Here is a 22,609-nt window from a genome sequence, read left to right on the forward strand (position 1 = left end):
GTATAATGTGACTATAAATAAACCAATCATGGTTGAATCATGTCAGACGAATTTATCAGGAAGTCATTATCCATTTAAGCCGCGTATTGGCCTGATAATCTGCATACAAATGATAACTGAAAACGAAAATCGGGTGATTAATTAGGTAAGTGTTAAATCAAAACAAATACTTATAAATAATGATTTAATGATAACAGTTATAAATATCAGTTACAACTTATTTAGACGATGCTAGTGACCCTAATAGCATCGCTAGAATGCTAGTCCCGACTCCTGAACTCCTGACACAAATAAATTATTATTGCACTTCGCCTAAAATAACATTTACTGGTGATAATTACGTATATAGTCTTGCCATAAATTGTCCCTACTTTTTCATCATTTTAAATTCAATAATGGAATGTTTGATGTACCTACTTCTGTTTCTTGGTTATGCTTAAATAGACATTTGGCTGCCAGAAAAAGTACATTTAGATCCAGGTATCGTTTCCCTGAAGATGGAGTGGGGCATCAAAGAGAATCGTGTCGCAGTGATAGCGTTATACAAGTGCAACAACCAAGTGAATGACATTTCCAAACTGCTGAAATCTTTGAATATAACGAAGAAATTTAACTATTGTACTATCAAGCGATACAACGACATGGGTTTAGTCGACGACCGACCCAGGAGCGGTCGACCACGTCAAACAAGGACACCGGCAGTGATTGAAGCGGTAGCTGAGCGAATTCGGAGAAATCCGCTACGCAAGCAGAAAATCATGGCTAGGGAAATAAAAATTCCCCCTAGAACTATGTCGCGTATCATAAAACAAGACCTTAATCTTGGGGCTTATCGTTGGAGCACAGGACAGCGATTAACAGCGGCCCTAAGGAAAATAAGAGCGACGAGAGTTAGTGCTGTGGCAGCGGCATGCAAAGGGCGGATATCGTAATATTCTGTTCATATATGAAAAAATCTTTACCGTGGAGCAGAAATTCAACCGCCAAAATGATAAAATATATGCTCACAGTTCCCAAGAAGCTTCTGAAGGCTTCAATCAATACCCATCGATACCTACCGTCCGTGCCGTCATAGACGAGTGGCCGGACCGTTTAAAGAAGTATGTTAAAGTAAAAGGTGGACATTTTGAATACATTTTATTTTATAGAATCTGTATAATATAATTAATAAAAATAACCCTGATTTATTTATAAGCCTTCTTTTATTTTCAAAATAATTGTCATTTCATGTAGGACAGAATTTATGGCAAGACTACGTAGACAGATATTTATAGACAAAATCCATCATCATGGAACAAATCCATCGCACTAATAAATGCTATTAGCGGAGTTACCGGGATTCAAACCCAGGCAGGTCCAGCCATACCAAACGCAAGCAGGGTTAACAAAAACCAATAAGGTTAAAGTGAGTGATTGTTATAAGTTAACTATGCCACTGCTTGCACTCCAGTTAGACTGACGGCCCTGCCGCGATATCCGTATTTCGAAATATAAAATCATCCCTGCTGACATAACGCGAATTTCGTGGAGCCTCTCAGAGCCCGCAAATAGCTTCGTTCAATTAGTGTTCGGACTCAGTCACGAGCGTTCAGCGGGGCAGCGTAGCGTCGAGCGTCTAAGGAATTTGAGTAGCGTAGGTACACTGATACAGCATACGTTTATTTAAGGCCAGAGTACACCCACTGTGTGAGCGTAGACGTGCACGTGCGCGTGCGCAAAAATGTTTTGAGCCGTGCACGCACACGTCACGCAAGCGCTGTGCCGTCTCTCATAAGTATCTGTACATTAGAATACGTCTACGCACACGCACCGGGTGTGCAGGAGGCCTTTGCAGTTTTTTTAACATGGCCACGTCACACGCCCCACTCAAGCGCACTTTGCACACAAGCCCCCACTACAAGTACTTGTAACTTTCCGGCAGTAGATGGTAGTTGGTTGGCAACCTAATGGTATTAATTTCTACAAAGTTCAGGGCGACTTCGGATCGCCGGGAACTCGGTTGCCAGCCATGGAAGGCACCTTAGAGGAAAGGCTCGAGATTAATTTCTATTGCCGAGCAGGGGTTGGAGAGGTCGAAGGCGGCCAGCACGGCGGGGTGCAGCACGCCGACGCGGCCGACCACAGCGGAGTGCAGCACTACTTCGGCGCAGCGCCCGGGGAAGTACGCGGGGTCTGGGAAACATCACATTACTTTTTAATTAATTTAATGACAGTGCATCACATTAAACTAAGGAATGGGATGGGAAGCGTACCTCCATCATAAAGACCGGCAACACACTTACAACCCCTCTGGTGTTGCGGGTGTCCATGGGCGGCGGTAAGGCTTACCATCAGGCGATCTGACTGCTCGTTTGCCTCCAATATCATTAAAAAAATATTTTCGTCTCACCTAGAACACCAGCAGTAGACTCATGCAGCCTTTTTTATTTTAATAATATTCTGGGCATGTCTCTATCACAAACGACGCCAGTATGTAGTTGTTAGGGCAGACCTTTTTTTATCTCACTCATGTCACGATTAACCTCCTTATTCATCAAACTGAAACCTCTGTTAAATTTCGTCTCTTTCTAATAAACAGAAATTTCAAAATGATGGATATGGCCAAACGATTACCAGCAGTTTGATAGATTTGACAAACGTTTATAAACAATTTAGACCGCCTGTTGTCTGCCTCTAAATTTAATCAATTGTTTATTTTTCTTGTATATTTTTACTGACGTGTGCCAATAAAGAGTATTCTATCTATCTATCTAATGCCATAACTAAACTAAAATTGTGAGATAGCTGCCACAGCTAGTTTAGATTTTCTTTCAAATTAACTAAAATTATTTTCTTCCACCCAACTTCAACATATGTACATAATAACCGTGTGACACAATAAACACTGAAGGATGTGCAATGATAGACATCAATTGGGTACTTGACACATGTTGAATATTATAACAAACTATAGTTAAATGGATAGAAAATGAGCCACCCATTATAAAAAAGTTGAATTAAAAAAAAAATTGAGAATATAAAAAATAAAAAACACAAGGCTTTTTTTTGTCTTTCAAAAGCAGAAAAGAAGATGATACCATTCGATTCCTTACATTTTGTTGAAAATAAATTGTATGACAACTATACACATAAACGCTATATTTCAGGGTCAAAATGGCAATTTCCTTGATCTTCCATACATTTAGGACAGACTTATATAATGTCGTGACGTCACATCACATTATCATTTTGTTAGAGGCGTTTCAATCGTCGAGTGCGAGCGTCAGACTTTAACTCTCATTTCTGACCTTTGTGTTGCTTAAATGCCATGAGTCCTATATAGAGACATTTAACCCTCAGGAAAATCAAGATCGATTGACATTATTTACAAAAAAGTAGCCATTTACTCCACATTCTACTAAGATGCTTCTATACCAACGAACATATGATAAGTTGATAAGATCATGGTAGTCATCATGAACTGGAGTGCGCTGTTCATGAAGAGGAAAGTCAGTACTTGCGCCATAAAGACGTCCTCAAACGTCACCTGACCACTTGCGGTATACCGAGTGATTCCTGGGAGAAACTTGCGATGCGTAGATCGGAATGGCGCGCAAAGTTGCAGTTCTGTTCATAAAAGAGTAGAGCAATACGAGCAGCGGCGCTTGGAAGACCTGGATAAGCGCCATCTCCGTAAGACGCGACCGAAGCCCTCGTATACCTACAACCCAGCTTCATTGCGCACCATGTGATCGTATTTTCAAATTTGGCTTCGCAAGTCATATTAGAGCGTTCCATGTTTCCGATGAAGGGGCTCCCTAGCGCTAATGACCTTCAATCGGAATCCCTTAGTGTTCTAATGTTTTTTGTAGCTTATCATATTAACAACAACGGCTTTAAGTAAAATACGAGTAGTATCCTATATTTACTTCAAAGCTCATTGTCTTCGAGATATTTAGCAAAGTTGAACACTTTCAGGCCGAAAAGCTGGTATTTTGGCCATAACTTTTGTGTTAATTAGTTTATAATTAAAATCTCTGATCAGTTGTTAGACACGTCAAAGACGAAGATTTCGTACATGTAAAATCCCTCACAGCAATCGAGTAACAAAAAAATGTTTTTTTAGACAATTTTCAAAAACACACAAAAAATAAGTGTTCATTTCTTTCAAAATCCGGCAGACCAAAATGGAGATAAAAGATTGAAGAGCCTATAGCTGTTTGTCTTTTTTTTATTACGAAAAAGTAAGCATTGATCACAATCTCACCTGATGGAAAGTGCCGATGCAGTCTAGGATGGAACATACTTACCTAAAAGATGTCTTATTATTCTATCTATAGTGCAAATGTAGGAGTAACGATTCAAAACTTGTCAAAAATCGATGAAAACCGCGGGGAGCCCCTTAAGAACAGTTGCAGGAGTCGCCGTCGTCGGATACGGCGAGGATGGCGGTGTTGCCGTTACCTTCCGTGGGCCGCAGCCAGTAGCCCCGGCCGTGCGGCACGCGCAGCAGCAGCATGGCGCGGTCCAGCAGGCCGTGCACGAACTGGAAGCCAGCGCTCTTGCCGCAGTGCACCGCGCACAGTCTTCGTTCGTTACGGGCACCCGTTTCTGAAAGAAATAGTAGTGACGTAATACGGGAGTTTCATCTATCGAATTAAATCATGGCAGTATATTGTTTTTATAGTTTTGTCCATAAGAAATACGACTTTAATACTATCGGTATGTCACATGACCGCAAATGCCGACCACCTTTTTTTGTCCCATGAGTGACGCATTGTAGCAGAAACAAGTGTTCAATTTGCACTTTACATTTGACGTATAGATCGTGTTATTCACGAAGACGCGCGCCTCGACTAGTATTTTCATGTTATTAACGGTTGAATTTGACAAATCTGCACGTTATCTGACACGAACTATATCTTTACTTCCCTACTATTATGGCGTCACAAAATCACAAGAATGGCGGCTGCCTTTTTGACGCGAACATTTATCAAAATGTCTTTGTCTAGGGAGAGCCTGTTAACAAACCACTGGGCTGGGCGGAAGTTTTTCGAATGGCGAACCAACCGTCGAATAAAAATCGTCTTGAAAAATTTACTTTTTTTACATTTTATCTTTTATTTCGAAAACGAGGTCTTTGATTTGTACTTTTTTATTGTTAAATGATAGAACAGGATATTAACTAGCTAAGTTGTCATCAAAATGATAGCCCTAGTTAAAACATTTCACAAGTTACACGAGTCCAAACAAGACATTCTGTAATGAGCGTCAACTTTGGAACTAAAGCAGCTTTATAGTTCAAGGCGTTCGAAATTTTTTAAGACGATTTTTATTTTTGTTATTAATTATCGAGTAATTGTGGAAAATTCTTTACAACATTTATGCTTCAAATTTATGCCCTAATTCATAAGCTATCGAATGATTTTTAGATGTACGTTAGGTAAATGGGCAGATAATGGTACATTAACTAAGTGCAGTAGTGTATGGCACCATACAACTTTGAAAGGGTGCAGTTTTAAAATGGTTGAAGAAAAACATAGGTATGGGGGGTGATTTGTCGATAAAATTCATCGTACTATACGTGGTTAACGGCTCCACTATACGTGGACAAGCACATTGTATATTTATACATTTCGGGGATCTCGGATCTGAACTGTGCTTAACGCATATACAAATAATAATAATAATATTAATTGTATATATTAACGGATAATATTTTATTTCATCCGTTTTGAAGTCGGTTTCCTTTTTTCTGTAAAAAAAAAATATTTCGCAAATAACGATGTATAAAATGTGAAACGTTAATCGACTAAATATTCCTTAAATGAAAAGATTACTCTATATAAATGATTTACCGAATGCAATAGAAGAGCAAAGCGCTCTCTTCGCAGATGACGTTTCGGTGTTGTTCTCGTGCTCTGATAAAAATAAAGCTGAAAATAAACTGACAGTAACAATGAAAAAAATCGAAAACTGGTTGGATATTCATAATCTGCAACTCAATCTAGAAAAAACCAAAATAATCCAATTCAAACCTTACCAAAAACCGGCATTACCAATTATTTTTAATTACAATAATATAAAATTGGAATCAGTTGATTCAGCTACTGTACTGGGTATCGATCGAGACACTAACATGAACTGGAAATCGCATATCCAGAGACTGTCTAAAAAGCTGTCCTCCTTTATATACGCACTACAACATCTCAAACGGGCGACCGACTTCCAAACTGCCCTTTCTGTATACTATGCATACGCGTATTCAAGAATGACTTATGGTCTCGTATTATGGGGGAATAGCAATGACATAGATAAGATCTTCATTCTCCAAAAGAGATGTGTTAGAATATTAACAAATACTGATCAAATGGAATCGTGTAGACCTCTTTTCAAGAAACTCCAAATACTTACTCTACCGTCAATGTATATCCTTGAATCATGCAAATTTGTTAAAAAACATGCAGAGTTGTTTACTCCGACAGCAGCGAAAATCAAAAGGAACAATAGAAACTTAAATAAACTTCAATTACCCCTCTCAAAGCTAAAACTAGTTACATCCAGCCCTCACTATATGTTAATTAAAATATACAACCACTTACCGAACTCCCTAAAAAATATTGAAAAATTACCGATATTTAATAAAAATTTAAAAATCTTCAGTCTTTAAAAATCTTTAGTCAGCAAATGTTATTATAGTGTACATGAATTTTTTAATGATAAATTTGATTAATAATGTTAATATAGGCATGTTAGTTTTAAGTATATTGCTGTGCCCTTGCAGGGTGTCACATATGAACCTGAACCCACCTACTTATAAGCTCCACCTAATAATGTGTAATGTGATCTGCAATAAACATTTTGAATTTTGAATACTCTGCCAAATGAAAATCGTCCAATAATAGTTCTGCTTATTTACACAGAGGCGAACTGAACTGTATGTGAACCAAGAGTCTGCGTAATGTTAGTCGACCAAAAGTTACATCTACAAATGAATCACTCTGCGAAACGATATTCAGCGAATTGTTGTCTGCGAATCGATAATCTGCAAATTAATTTTCGGAGAATCATTAGGTACGTAAGGGGTTACGGGTAATAAGAATGGTGCTAGTTCAGTGGTGTCACTCACGAATTCGAGTCAATCGTGCAGTCTAACGGAACTAGTTGCGACCAATCGCGCGCGTGATACGAACTCATCAACCAATCGCGTTGCGGCGTTAGACTGCACGATAGGCTCGAATTCGTGTACGTGACACCGCGGTACTGGCCCCATTCATATTGTCCGTAAGGCCCGTCTTTAGATATATATGTCAATGCTTTCAAGCCTCTTCTATAAGGGCTTCCCTTATATGAACTGTGAAAACAATTTGTTTTTCTATAGCTCACCAGCATCCGCATCTTGTAACACAACGTCGCTGATCTCGAACAGCTTGAGCGGGAGAGGCATTTTCTTGTTGGCGGCGAGGGTCTTCAGCAGACCGGGCAGGAGTTGGGTGCGGACTACCTGGAACTCCAGGGTTTTGGGGTTGGAGATGTGGACGGCTGGAACCTGTTCGATGGGGATGCCGAGTTTCGTAGAGATGTCTTCGCGGGAACACTGGAACAAATGGCTTTTATTTAAATAGGTGCAACATACAACTAAAAAAGTTAGGTGGACAGTGCATGTCTGAAAAAGTGTAAAGCATGGGTTCCGAAAAGCATAAGAATATTAGAATCAAATATTGCGAAAATACTTAGGGTGGTGGGTGTTTTTAAATGTAAATTTCCTTATAGTGACCTGACAAATATTGAAATTCTACTGTTGAAGCTGAAACACTTTAACACTGACTCATTTATGAGATGAGAGAGGTTATTGCTTTTCAGTTCAATTTTCACGCCGAGTTAGAGGGTTCGAGAAAGGTAATAGTAGTTTATGTGACTGCTAAATAATAAAAGGCATTAAAATACACGAGTGTGGGTTTAAGAAACGAATTGAGTTTCTTAAAAGGATCTCACGAGTGTTTTAATGCCTAATTTGTACAGTTACATACACTGTTTTATCTACACATATATTATAAACTTTCTATGATATATTCACTAACCCAAATTACAGCCAACGTTGGGGCATCGTTGCTCTCTTGCCGGAACTCGTGGATATGTGGTGGCGTCTCCGAAATATTATTAAATATACACGAAATTTTTTCTATAGTTACTTTAAAAACAACAAAACAAATTCATGTTATACTTAAACTAGTTAAAAGATGACTGTACGTCAAATAGCGGTAAACGAAATTTTTGTTTTCACGCATGTTACGCATTCAATTTTTTTTTATTCCGAGGCAAACTAGAGTCGGGTACCTATTTCCGTATCATTCGATACAAACTAACATGCGACATATGTCAAAATTGTATACAATTGACATTTAATTTGAACAAAAAGGCATCTCGACTGACATTAGAATAGAGGACAACTCGAATTACTTTTTAGTGTTCCGTACAAAACTTTGTTCACGGAACACTTATTTTTTCACAGCTGTTCCAAATTTCAATGTCGTTACTAAATCGATTTTGATGTAGTTATGAAGCAATTAACATTGTCACAGATAATAAATTTGTTGTAACAAACAAAACAGTTTATCGTAATGCTGGCCATTATTTACGGATTTTGAAAGCATCATAGAGGGTTTATGATATGTGTCTAGATAAAAAGTTAAAGATAACAGACCATTAGTAAACGTCGCGGGTTAGAATGAGCAGCCTGATTATTTTTAACGTACGAGTATTTGCTCTACATGACTGTGGCCCCACCTTGGCAGACGACTGACGATTGACAGCCGTCAAATAATTATAAAGATGTCGTCCCATGAACGTTCACATTTTTCCAGACCGTGAGTTATAGTGACTTCTGTCGCCACGTCCTTCGTATAACTTTTAGAGAATACCTATGACCCGAACAAAGAAAGTTAGTCACCTGCAAAGAATGAATAGAAGTTTGTATGCAAAGGTGCTAAAGCGAATAGTATTGCTGACTGATCTATAAAAAGTGGTTTTCAAAAATCAGTACGTGACAACACCACAGAAACACACCTGGTAGTAGGTTAGGTGGCCTAAACGGGGTCTTGGGAAGAAAAGGAACTCGGAAAATAAAAATGAAAAATAACCATATACTTAAAAAAAAATAAAGAGTTACGTTATGGCCATCTCTCCTGTAATGGTATGGTCATGACTCTCGGACACCTCGGGAGAGATGGCCAATTGTATTTTTTTTTACATTTTTTTAAGCTGATCTTAAAAGAAATATTTTTTGGTTTGTTTCATTTCCGAAAGCTAATTGATCAAAATTTATGACGAAATAAGGATTTGTTTGATTAAATGTAAACTTATTTTTTCATCGCTTTCTAAAAAACTATAGCCAACTACCCCGGACTTACCCTTACCTTTATTTTTCAAGTGTGGTAAATTTTCTGTAAAATTAAAACTGCTGTCTAAACTAATAATATATTGTTATAACAGCTTATTGAGGCCGCTCTGGCCGCCCGCCGTGCTCACGTTCAGCGGCCGTCTCGGGATGTTGTTGGTGTACATACCAGGGTGAAGGTGAGCGCCTCGGTGTAGCCGGCGTGCGCGCACTCCTGGCGCAGCTGCTCGGCCAGCTTGTTGAGGCCGCTCTGGCCGCCCGCCGTGCTCACGTTCAGCGCCCGTCTCGGGATGTTGTTGGTGTACATACCAGGGTGAAGGTGAGCGCCTCGGTGTAGCCGGCGTGCGCGCACTCCTGGCGCAGCTGCTCGGCCAGCTTGTTGAGGCCGCTCTGGCCGCCCGCCGTGCTCACGTTCAGCGGCCGTCTCGGGATGTTGTTGGTGTACATACCAGGGTGAAGGTGAGCGCCTCGGTGTAGCCGGCGTGCGCGCACTCCTGGCGCAGCTGCTCGGCCAGCTTGTTGAGGCCGCTCTGGCCGCCCGCCGTGCTCACGTTCAGCGGCCGTCTCGGGATGTTGTTGGTGTACATACCAGGGTGAAGGTGAGCGCCTCGGTGTAGCCGGCGTGCGCGCACTCCTGGCGCAGCTGCTCGGCCAGCTTGTTGAGGCCGCTCTGGCCGCCCGCCGTGCTCACGTTCAGCGGCCGTCTCGGGATGTTGTTGGTGTACATACCAGGGTGAAGGTGAGCGCCTCGGTGTAGCCGGCGTGCGCGCACTCCTGGCGCAGCTGCTCGGCCAGCTTGTTGAGGCCGCTCTGGCCGCCCGCCGTGCTCACGTTCAGCGGCCGTCTCGGGATGTTGTTGGTGTACATACCAGGGTGAAGGTGAGCGCCTCGGTGTAGCCGGCGTGCGCGCACTCCTGGCGCAGCTGCTCGGCCAGCTTGTTGAGGCCGCTCTGGCCGCCCGCCGTGCTCACGTTCAGCGCCCGTCTCGGGATGTTGTTGGTGTACATACCAGGGTGAAGGTGAGCGCCTCGGTGTAGCCGGCGTGCGCGCACTCCTGGCGCAGCTGCTCGGCCAGCTTGTTGAGGCCGCTCTGGCCGCCCGCCGTGCTCACGTTCAGCGCCCGTCTCGGGATGTTGTTGGTGTACATACCAGGGTGAAGGTGAGCGCCTCGGTGTAGCCGGCGTGCGCGCACTCCTGGCGCAGCTGCTCGGCCAGCTTGTTGAGGCCGCTCTGGCCGCCCGCCGTGCTCACGTTCAGCGCCCGTCTCGGGATGTTGTTGGTGTACATACCAGGGTGAAGGTGAGCGCCTCGGTGTAGCCGGCGTGCGCGCACTCCTGGCGCAGCTGCTCGGCCAGCTTGTTGAGGCCGCTCTGGCCGCCCGCCGTGCTCACGTTCAGCGCCCGTCTCGGGATGTTGTTGGTGTACATACCAGGGTGAAGGTGAGCGCCTCGGTGTAGCCGGCGTGCGCGCACTCCTGGCGCAGCTGCTCGGCCAGCTTGTTGAGGCCGCTCTGGCCGCCCGCCGTGCTCACGTTCAGCGCCCGTCTCGGGATGTTGTTGGTGTACATACCAGGGTGAAGGTGAGCGCCTCGGTGTAGCCGGCGTGCGCGCACTCCTGGCGCAGCTGCTCGGCCAGCTTGTTGAGGCCGCTCTGGCCGCCCGCCGTGCTCACGTTCAGCGGCCGTCTCGGGATGTTGTTGGTGTACATACCAGGGTGAAGGTGAGCGCCTCGGTGTAGCCGGCGTGCGCGCACTCCTGGCGCAGCTGCTCGGCCAGCTTGTTGAGGCCGCTCTGGCCGCCCGCCGTGCTCACGTTCAGCGGCCGTCTCGGGATGTTGTTGGTGTACATACCAGGGTGAAGGTGAGCGCCTCGGTGTAGCCGGCGTGCGCGCACTCCTGGCGCAGCTGCTCGGACAGCTTGTTGAGGCCGCTCTGGCCGCCCGCCGTGCTCACGTTCAGCGGCCGTCTCGGGATGTTGTTGGTGTACATACCAGGGTGAAGGTGAGCGCCTCGGTGTAGCCGGCGTGCGCGCACTCCTGGCGCAGCTGCTCGGCCAGCTTGTTGAGGCCGCTCTGGCCGCCCGCCGTGCTCACGTTCAGCGGCCGTCTCGGGATGTTGTTGGTGTACATACCAGGGTGAAGGTGAGCGCCTCGGTGTAGCCGGCGTGCGCGCACTCCTGGCGCAGCTGCTCGGCCAGCTTGTTGAGGCCGCTCTGGCCGCCCGCCGTGCTCACGTTCAGCGGCCGTCTCGGGATGTTGTTGGTGTACATACCAGGGTGAAGGTGAGCGCCTCGGTGTAGCCGGCGTGCGCGCACTCCTGGCGCAGCTGCTCGGCCAGCTTGTTGAGGCCGCTCTGGCCGCCCGCCGTGCTCACGTTCAGCGGCCGTCTCGGGATGTTGTTGGTGTACATACCAGGGTGAAGGTGAGCGCCTCGGTGTAGCCGGCGTGCGCGCACTCCTGGCGCAGCTGCTCGGCCAGCTTGTTGAGGCCGCTCTGGCCGCCCGCCGTGCTCACGTTCAGCGCCCGTCTCGGGATGTTGTTGTACCTGCACATTACGATTCATAGGGATCTTTAAATTCAGGCGTTATGCTTGATAAGGATCCTGATCGAATATTTAGTCGTCTTTTTGTATTTTTCGAGAATGTTTTTTTTGCTCTATACAGCACAACCGAAGTTTAAACCCACGAATTTTGACCACCAAACACATAGGTTTAAGATGGTAATGGTAAACAAGTACCTACAAACGAGTGTTAGTTAATGCCCGAAGCCGAAGGCGAGGGTATATTTACAATAGTTCGTAACTCCTGTACCGCCCGTGGACAACACAATGTTCTTCATCATCGTTGTGAGGGAAAAGGAGAAATAAAGAAAACTTCTGCCTAATTTCGTACGTACAGTTTGCGGATCAAACAGCGCTTCAAGTATCTACACATGTACAAACAAAAAGTGACAGTTCTATATGTAGAACAATTAAGACTGTAAAAGATATACTATTGAACGTGAATTTTTGAAATTTATCTACATTTAGATTTTTTTCCAGAATATCAGATACTTTTGGTGACTGTACATTACAGCCCTAGATCGAATATGTACCGCACATCACAGGGGTACAGAATATGCACATATATATACAGTATATATTACCCGTAGGCGATGGCGATGTCCTCGTACAAGTCACACGCGTGGATAACATCGTGGCGGGAGGGAGGCACGCTGACGCGCAGAAGCCCTCGCTCGGGCTCGTGCTTCGTTTTCAAGCACATGCACGATAGAAGTGCCGCTAGCTTGTCGCCACTTTCACTAAGAAATATATATTTACATTATAAAAGAAGAATAACTACGTCTGTTACCTCTTTAAATAAATTACGGAACTGATATCAATGATATTTTGCGAAATAGAAAGCTTTAACTCCCGAGGTAAGGCCGCTTAAGGTCTCTAAGACAGAAAATTCAATCGAACAGAGAACAATCGAAATACAAAAAAATTGATTTCCTGTTTCTAGTTATGTTCTATGGGCTTGAATCCGGGCAATAAAAAAAAATCAAGAATTTGACAACAATTTAGATTTGAGTGGTAAGATTGACAAGGAAAACCTAAGCTGGCGTCATCTGTACAAAGCTTCGACCTGTCAACCCGATTGAAGCAGACTTTACTATGATGAACTGACCTGATACCAATGTAGTTATTAGCCTTATCTACGCTAATGGTTTCTTCTCTGGTCTCCATCTTCGGGTAGAGCTCGTAGGTCCCGTCGGGTGCGTACACCTTGCACTGCTGCACCTCGTTCTTGCAGTACGGGGCGAACATACACACTATGGTGTCGAGGACCACTTTAGCCTGGAAATTAATTTGGAATTCTATTACAGTACAATCTCGCTAATCTGGCACTAAAAAATCCACGGCGGCGGCGTGACATTTTTGAAAATTGCCTGCCAGGGGTCTCATATATAATGAAAAGCCATGCATAAAAAAGAACATTAATTAAACACAAAAGACGACTCGATAAAAAAAAAAAATTAAGACTAAAAAGCACTAGTTCGCAAAAACAAACTTCGCTAACGTATAAAGTAGCATTTTTAGAGCTAAGCCGAGATTGTTTAGATGTTAAAGCAACCGAAAACACCTAATTCCCAAAGAGTACTAGTTGCTGGAATGTAGGTAGTCGGCCTCGGCGCAAATCTTGCACTACCGGCCCATGTCTAATGGTGGTGGTGGTTCCACCTGGCCAATTCCTTGGTCCAATGTGCATTGCGTTTTACTCTCTGATTCAACAAAATGTGAACACGCAACACGCAAATACAGATTGGACCAAGAAATTGGGCAGGTGGAATACCAACCTAAACCTAACACGAGAGCCAGACTACTGGAAATTCGAGCAAATTTAGAATAAATTTTAATTATAGACGTCTAAGAAGAGTAACGTTCTTACGGTAGATGTCGTTAGGGTCCCGTAGACCCATATGGTGGAAAATTTGCTGCCTATGGATGAGGTCTTGGTGGCTCAGATGGCAGAGCGCTGGAGTATCGATCCAGAGGCCGTGAGTTCAAGTCTCACTCAACACAGTAATTTTTCCACTTTTAAATTTATTCTAAGCTTAATAGCATCGTTCGCAGACGTTTCTGCTTGTTAAAAATTAATTTAGAGCAAATTTGCATTTTACACGAAACTTTTGCTATAGTTACTTTAAAAACAACAAAACATATTAATTTTATACTTAAAACTAATTAAAAGATAAACTGTACGTCAAATGGCGGCAAATGAAAACTTTTGTCACGCATGTCACGCATTCGTAGTGTTTTTTTTTAATTCAGAGACAAACTAGAGTCGGGGCCCTATTTCCGTATCATTCGATACAAACTAACATGCGAGATATGTCAAAATTGTATGCAATTGAAATGTCATTTCGAACAAAAAGGCATCTCTACTGATATTAGAATAGAGGTCAAATCGAATTGCTTTTTTTTCAGAGATATTCCAAATTTGAATGTCATAACCAAATCGATTTTGACGTAGTTATGAAGCAATCACAACATTATCACAGATAAGAAATTTGTTGTAACAAAACAGTTTATCGTAACGTTGGCCATTATTAACGGATTTTGAAGGCATCATAGAGGGTTTATGATATGTGTGTAGATAAAAACCTTTTACAGTTGTCAATCCCATTGGACACCAGGTACCTTGGTCAAGTCCGTGGCAGTGCACTCGATGAAGACATTCTTCGTATTGAGCGTAATCTTGGAGTGGTCGCCGTTGATGATGGGCGGCATGGACAGCACCACGCCGTGCTTGTCCTTGATGACCGGGTACACGGGGCTGTCGCGGATGATGCCCAGGTACTGCTTCAGCTGCGCGTGGCTCTGGAAGTGAAGAGGGATTTTGTAAAAATTAGTTAAAAGTACAAGTCCATTTTAGCTCACTGGCGATTATTTACATCTACTGAGGGAGCGCCTTGCCTTTAATGCACTTGATGCACGCAACGCGTTGTAGGTAAGTATACTTGGCTTGTTACCTTATTCATAAAACTTAGCATCCTCTTATAAATCTCCGTTAAATTTTGTCTCTTTCTAACAAACGGAAATGTCAAAATGACAAATACCTAGGTCCAAACGATTATCACCAGTTTATTAGATTTGACAAACGTTTATGACAGGGACCGGTCCGGTATCCCTTTCGAGGGTTTTGGAAGGGGTATTTCGTAAAGCTTTGCTTACCAAGAAGCCGTTGCTAACTAAAACCGTTCTTAATCTTTCTGCCCGCCGGATTAAGCTTTCTACCCGCCAAATTTAACCAAAATCTATTCAGTAGTTTATTCATGAACCGTTAGGTAACCGTAAGTCAGAGTTCCTTCCACATTTATAATTGGCTACTTGACTGTTTTTTGTAAATAATGTCAAACGATCTTGATTTTCCTGAGGATCAAATGTCTATATAGGACTCATGGCATTTAAGCAACACAAATCGCTCGCACTCGACGATTGAAACGCCTCTAACAAAATGATAAGGTGATGTGACGTCACATCATATAAGTCTGTCCTAAATGTATGGAAGATCAAGGAAATTGCCATTTTGACCCTGAAATATTGCGTTTATGTGTATAGTTGTCATTTATTTTTCAATAAAATGTAAGGAATCGAATGGTACCATTTTCGTTTCTATTATAGAAAGACAAAAACAATTTTTTTTTTGAGACTTCGGAGCCTTGTATTGTTTTATAATCTCAATACAATTTTTTAAATTCCACTTTTTTATAATGGATGGCTCATTTTCTATTCATTTAACTAAATTTTGTTATAATATTCAACATGTGTCAAGTACCCAATTAGTTCGATTTATCATCAGGCAACGGTACATACCGGCGCGGGTAATTATATATAAGGTAGAACAAATGACAATACTCGCTGCTGGGAAGATTGGGTTGGCCGGTAGAGGTATTTTACAGATGGCGCCAGCATAAGTTTTAATTATAAATGTGGAAGGAACTCTGACTTACGGTTACCTATGGTTCATGAATAAACTACTGAATAGATTTTGGTTAAATTGGGCGGGTAGAAAGCTGAAGCCCTAGAGATTAATATCTATTCTAGTTCGGCTTAGTAGCATGAACTTGATGTCTTATGGTGGTAGTGCATCGTACACGAAAAGCCCTTGTCTGGTGTCCAGGACGTGAGTGCCGATGGCCACCAGCGTTCACTCGAGTCTGACATTCTGGTTAATTTATATATAGAATGTAACAAAAATAGTAGCGATCCGTTTAAGAACATATAAATTGTTCTTCTACTTTTCCTAATAAGAATACGATACAGAATATAATGGACTATTTTTGTTACATTCTGTACGTACAGTGTAAACTCTATACACCGTGTTTTTTTTCCGTTAATTTCAAGGGTGCATTCCTAAGCTTAAATTAAGTAAGTTTCTCAAAGACACCGGTATTCTAATTAACTCCATTTCGGAGATAATCAATAATTTATTTTTATCTTATAAGGCCCCTACGAGCGTGTACCTTTGCCTTAGGGTCTGTTTACATATTGATTAGTGTTTAGTACGAGTTCATACATTTGCTACTAAACGTAAGTACTATCTCGGACGGTTGATGTTTGAAATGTCATTGATATGTCATAGTTTTCAATTGTTTGGTTGAGTTAAATGTATGGCCCGTATTACAACAACGCTACATGCAACATTTAATTACTTTTTATAAAAAAATCCAATAATATTCATGCCCCGAAGTTAACAGAATTCAATAAAAACACGGTGTATAGCGACACTCAAGGGACTGAACGTTTTATGACGCTATAGATAGTTGTCGTTATATAGAGAGAAATTTATACTAAAGTAAGCCAAAAATTGCAAACAAATTGAGTGTCGATGTTATAGGGAGTGAATCGTTATATGAAGTTTATACTGTATATTTGGGGAAAAATCACAAACAGATCGACCTAGCCCCAAACTAAGCAAAGCTTGTACTATGGGTACTCGGCGACGATATACATACTGCATACTTAAATAGATAATACATACTTATATACTTAGAAAACACCCATGAACCAGGAACAAATATCCATGCTCATAACTCAAATGCCCTTCCCAGGATTCGACCCGGGACCATCAGCTTCATAGGTAGAGTCACTACCCACCAGTGGCGGCGCGTCACAAATATTCGTAGGGAATCCGGAGCTAGTTTTGCTTTCCTTTTCTCCATGAACCAATCGTGAAAGTACTCAACGGGCTGAAATTAGACAAGCCGGTGGGAATTGAGTTCTTTGAACGATCCACCACTGCTACCCTCTAGGCCGGACAGGTTGAGAGTGTTCTAATATGACACTTACGGAATACAACTCCATAAGCTCAGTCGCTGTCATCTCCTTCTGTTGGTTGAGAGCCCTGAACTTGATGTCAGCAGGAGGCAGCGCGTCGTACACGAAGGGCCCCTGTATTGTGTCCAGGTCATGAGTGCCGATGGCCACCAGTGTCCGCTTGCGGCAGATGTTCTGGTGCAATTTGTCCTGATAGAAAATAATATAGGTTTTAAATAAATAAATATTATAGGGACATTCTTACACAAGTTGACTAGTCCCACGGTAAGCTCAAGAAGGATTGTTTTGTGCATAGACTTACATAGAAAACATCCATGACTCAGGAACAAATATCTGTTCTCTTCTCATCACACAAATAATTGCCAGGACCATCGGCTTCATAGGCAGGGTCACTACCCACTAGGCCAGATCAGTGTCAAATATATTTAGACTCGCGAGTAAGACGAAATAAGTAAATAAATGTCAAGTACATTTCACGAAAATTACAAAAGATTAGATTGTTTTTATTACCAGCTTTTATTAAAGAATTTGCTCTGTTACTATGTATGTAAAGTTAGTTCTAGCTATAGTGATAGCCCAGCCTGTGCAAGTCCTAAGTATACGTGATAATTTCATAGAAGTTTGAAGTTTAAAATTAACACTTGCACTATCTGGGCTGTCAAAATCGCTGCCAACTTATCTTGGTCTGACTCTATGTATGTATGTTTGTGTGTGTCAAATCTTGAAAGCTAAATTTGACATACTTCCCGTACCAATTAAGCTGAAATTTTGCATACGTATGTGTATTAGATGACAATGCAATATCATGATGACATGGAGCTGTTCTGATGATGGATACAGAAGGTGACCATGAGATCTCTGTGATAAAACAACGCAAACTAATTGTGTTTGGGGTTGTTGAAATTGTCTCAATGAGTATTATTAGTAGCCCCATAGAAAAAAAAGTATAGCCAGCACTTAAAGCGTAAAATTTCATTTTACGTTACTTGGCTATATCGCTACTAATATTATAAACGCGGAAGTATAAATTGTATATACAGATATTACAGATGTCAATCACAATGAAAAAATCAACAATGATCAGTCTGGTCAACATGGGACTCGAACCCACATCTTTGGATTGCCGGTCCAATGCGTTACCAATTGCGCCAGCTGACCATCCGTTATTCACTGCGAATTTAACCATTGCAACTGTGACAACGTCACTAGCGACATCTGCACATTAAGGTATTGACATAATCCAGAACCCATAAGAGGTATAGGCCTCTCGCAGTAGAATTTTTGTATTTCTTCTTTTCGAGGGAATAGTGATTGGTATTCACCAACACTACTCAGTGTACAGTGGTACAGTACAGGTTTTATACCTAATAGTCCTAATACCATATTCTTCAATTGACGCTGCTGTACAGCCTCATGTATAGAAATGGGATCATTTCCCCATGTGGCTAAGCTTTAACATTGTTACCTGCAAGTCAATGAAGCTATCATAGGACTCCTTGGTGAAGTGAATGTCCTTGAGCACGGCGGCGACGGCGTAAGGCCGGATCTGAGCGGTGCTCGGCGTCAGGTGCAATGAGTGGCAATCCTCGTACTTCGTTACGTGATATTGAGGTGGTTCTTTTCTGAAATTATTTATACCAATGATTACATAATGTCTAATCTCTGCAAACAATTATAACCATAACCTGTTGGCATTATATATAAATTATTTTACAAGCAATTCAACATATTCACTGCCAGCAACCCACTAGGCGGGTCCTCTGTTCATAGGCTCTACAAAGCTGAAAACCGGTGTTACCAGCTATAAAAGTAGTGTAGGATGCTCTGGCAGTGAATGCGCTAAAGAAGATTTTTGATAACATGTTATGATTTTTTCGAAGGAAAATATATAAGAAATCATAACCTGATTAATGAATAGATGAAAGACTCAATAAATACAAATACATAATATCCTAGTTAATATTTATTGAACTATGGCTTACTTGAGTTATGCCTGAATTAAATGATTATTTATGTAATTTTAATTTAATTATTGCATATCGGTTTACAAAATTATAAATCCATTCCTCAGGCTAGTCAAATGGCTAAATGACTTGCTGGTTTTATGTCACACTTAGGATAATAACTGTCAAGTGTCAACCAAATAAAGTAGTTACTTTTTAAAAGTAAGTAATAACTTATAAGTCACAACTGCAGCAGAATTGGGCAAAATTAATGTCTGACACAAAATGTATTGGATAAGATAATGAAATAAAAAAAGCGGCCAAGTGCGAGTCGGACTCGCCCATGAAAGGTTCCGTACCATATGACGTATTAAAAAAAAACTACTTACTAGATCTCATTCAAACCAATTTTCGGTGGAAGTTTGCATGGTAATGTATATCATATATTTTTTTTAGTTTTATCATTCTGTTATTTTAGAAGTTACAGGGGGGGGGAGGGGGCACATTTTACCACTTTGGAAGTGTCTCTCGCGCGAACTATTCAGTTTAGAAAAAAATTATATTAATAACCTCAATATCATTTTTGAAGAGCTATCTATATCCATAGATACCCCACACGTATGGGTTTGATGAAAATTTTTTTTTTTAAATTTTATGACATATTAAAAAAAACTACTTACTAGATCTCGCTCAAACCAATTTTCGGTGGAAGTTTGCATGATAATGTAGATCATATATTATTTTTTGGTTTATCATTCTCTTATTTTAGAAGTTACAGGAGGGGGGGGACACGTTTTACCACTTTGGAAGTGTCTCTCGCGCAAACTATTCAGTTTGGAAAAAAATGATATTAGAAACCTCAATATCATTTTTGAAGAGCTATCCATAGATACCCCACCCACACGTATCGGTTTGATGAAAAAAGATTTTTTGAGTTTCAGTTCTAAGTATGGGGAACCCCCAAAATTTATAGTTCTTTTTCTATTTTAATGTGAAAATCTTAATGCGGTTCATAGAATACATCTACTTACCAAGTTTGAACAGTATAGCTCTTATAGTTTCGTAAAAAAGTGGCTGTGACATAAACGGACAGTCAGACGGACATGACGAATCTGTAAGGGTTCCATTTTTTGCCATTTGGCTACGGAACCCTAAAAAGGTATACAGCCCTATATGCAAGCATTCCTTTTAGAATTGTCAGAAACCAATGCAAAACTTACTTTTTTTGGAACACCAGTAAACCATTGACCAGTCCCTCGAGACACAGAAGATCATATCTGTTGGCAGGGATGTCTATACGATAGAGGATTTCTTCTGACACACCGGCCCCTGCCTGGTCACCTTGCTCTTTCATTAACATCTGCTTCTCAGTTGTCTGTAGTAAAGGCACATAATAAGTATTAGTAATACGATACAGAATAGGAACTTCCTACAAAACCGAAGTTCGACAGCGATTGACAGAACCAAAGCTTTCTAATGTATTACATTATCCCTTTTGGCTATTTAGGGTTGTTGAAATTCAAGTCATTATCTTATCTGTGGTTGTGCACACAAAGGGATGTTGTGCCAACCCTAATAATTGCTCATAGCAATGCCACACAGAGCCGAAAATGCCCAAAATGATCATTTTCTCCACACTGGTAAAGGTAAAAGTTCAAGAAATCAATTATAAGCTGACATCTCTAAGACATTGTTAAGTCTAAAAAACTCTGGTGTCGTCGTCTAAAAGTCAATTATAAAATCCAAGCCTAAGACTATACACATTTAGACATCTAATTGCGTAGTACATGTCTTAAGTCATAATAATCTGAATATAAACTAAGTATATTTTGAAATTAAATGAAAAGTACTTACCGGAATTATAAGATAATAAAATATTATTATAGAGAAGGTGATTTAATACTTACGACTTCGTCAAGTTCTAATCCAAACTCAAAACACAGGTCTTGGAACTCATCGTCAGCTGTAAAATAAATTGTATGTTAATAAATTATGCACTTGTAAATAATAAAAGTAACATTTAACCAAGTACTGGATCGTACTGTAAGTCTTTCCCAGTGCCGCGAATAGCGAATCACGTTTAACGGATATCGTAGGCATATTGTCCAAGTTATAATAATTATACTACAAATAATAAACACAGGATATTTTAAGTATTTCACTATTTTATTCCACTTAAGAGGTTAACCAGCACAGTTGAACATAGTACACGTCTTTGTGACACTGACGGTGACGTTCACGTGAGTGACAGAGGACAGCTGTCGTTCACAGAGTATCAAAATTAAAATTATATTAAAATAAGTTATATTTAGGTATAATTGTTAATATTAATAACAATTATACCTGTTATAATGTTCCAATTCAATTATAAATCATTGAATTTTTTTAAAGGGGCAGTTTGATTTAGGGTTACCATATGACCTACTATACTTTCTACCATATTTGAAAATGTTTACTGTTTATGAGTGACTTGCCCATTCCACAACCCACAACATATTAACATAATACCATCATTAAAAATAACTAATAGATAGTCCTGTACAGAGACCTTGCAATACATACATAAATTTTGGATTTATGCGTGTTTGGTTATGGCGATGTATACAAATGTCCACTTGAATAATTTCGTCGCTGTATAATTTTGACAAAGTATAAAAATGTCCATAGGTATATTAGACGAAATATAAAGATGATGCGACAATAAAGTAAAGGAAAATATGACGATGTATACAAAAGTCCACTTGAATAATTTCGTCTCTGTATATTTTTGACAAAGTATAAAATGTCAATGTTTTAATCAAGGCCTGTCGACTTCCTTAGAAAGACTTGACGCTTTATATTTTCGCATGTGTGGTCTGATGCTGGGGAAATAGATGCCAGTAATTAACATAAAAATATTTTGCTACAGCAACATTGCTCCCATCTAGCTTTGTCTATACAACTTTGGGAACAATTAAAATTAATTTATTCAAATATTTTGATTTATGTCACACTACCATATGTAAATTATTATTATTTTACATAAATTATTACCTATTTCAGTTTGGCTTTGTCTATGTTCATAAAATCTATGGAGGTCAGAGGCAGGTCTACCCTCCATAAGGCCTTGCACTTGGATCTGGCCGGTTAGGACATATATAAAAGTCTGCAATGTCAATGCTGTGAATAAAGTCATTGACGCAAAACTATCAAAGTTTTAATATAAAAAGATTAACTTACGATTTATTTGCTTGCAATGTATTTATTGATTAATTTTCAAAAATAAAAATGCAGCGCACAGAATCTCCGCACAGACTCAGTTAAAGTTTAATCAATCAATCAATCAATCAAATATTTATTGATAAAATATAGGTATTTTAAATAAATAAATAAATATTAAATAAATAAATACATCACTATCTTGAGCAAAAGAATTTTTTTAATTTATTTTAATTCAAATTATACCGACTATTTTTTTATTATTGCATTTCA

At 40.6% G+C, this 22,609-nt stretch overlaps 1 protein-coding gene and 1 non-coding gene across 2 annotated transcripts; both read right to left on the reverse strand.

The window, feature by feature from the left end:
- Positions 1-170: 170 nt before the first annotated feature.
- LOC133515891 (phenylalanine--tRNA ligase beta subunit) lies at positions 171-21,382 on the reverse strand. The gene is made up of 12 exons (XM_061848517.1): positions 21,181-21,382; positions 21,046-21,101; positions 20,359-20,513; positions 18,661-18,817; positions 17,208-17,384; positions 14,556-14,735; positions 13,042-13,211; positions 12,518-12,673; positions 11,786-11,918; positions 7,366-7,576; positions 4,444-4,590; positions 171-2,172 (listed from the first exon to the last, which is right to left on the reverse strand). The coding sequence occupies exons 1-12, from the start codon at positions 21,236-21,238 to the stop codon at positions 2,021-2,023; spliced, it is 1,752 nt and encodes a 583-aa protein (XP_061704501.1). The 5' UTR covers positions 21,239-21,382; the 3' UTR covers positions 171-2,020.
- Trnaa-ggc (transfer RNA alanine (anticodon GGC)) lies at positions 18,282-18,353 on the reverse strand. Its single transcript has one exon. It is a non-coding gene; the product is annotated as a tRNA-Ala (tRNA).
- Positions 21,383-22,609: the final 1,227 nt, after the last annotated feature.

The sequence above is a fragment of the Cydia pomonella genome, chromosome 3, assembly GCF_033807575.1.
Source record: "Cydia pomonella isolate Wapato2018A chromosome 3, ilCydPomo1, whole genome shotgun sequence".
In the NCBI taxonomy this organism is placed as follows: Eukaryota; Metazoa; Arthropoda; class Insecta; order Lepidoptera; family Tortricidae; genus Cydia; species Cydia pomonella.

Excerpts from the sequence above, each read along its gene's own strand:
- LOC133515891 (XM_061848517.1), bottom strand. The coding sequence starts at position 21,238 with ATGCCTACGATATCCGTTAAACGTGATTCGCTATTCGCGGCACTGGGA. Across the intron at positions 20,514-21,045 it reads GATTAGAACTTGACGAAGTC|ACAACTGAGAAGCAGATGTT; the intron begins GTAAGTATTAAA and ends CCTTTACTACAG. Across the intron at positions 14,736-17,207 it reads AGCTTATGGAGTTGTATTCC|AGCCACGCGCAGCTGAAGCA; the intron begins GTAAGTGTCATA and ends CTTCACTTCCAG.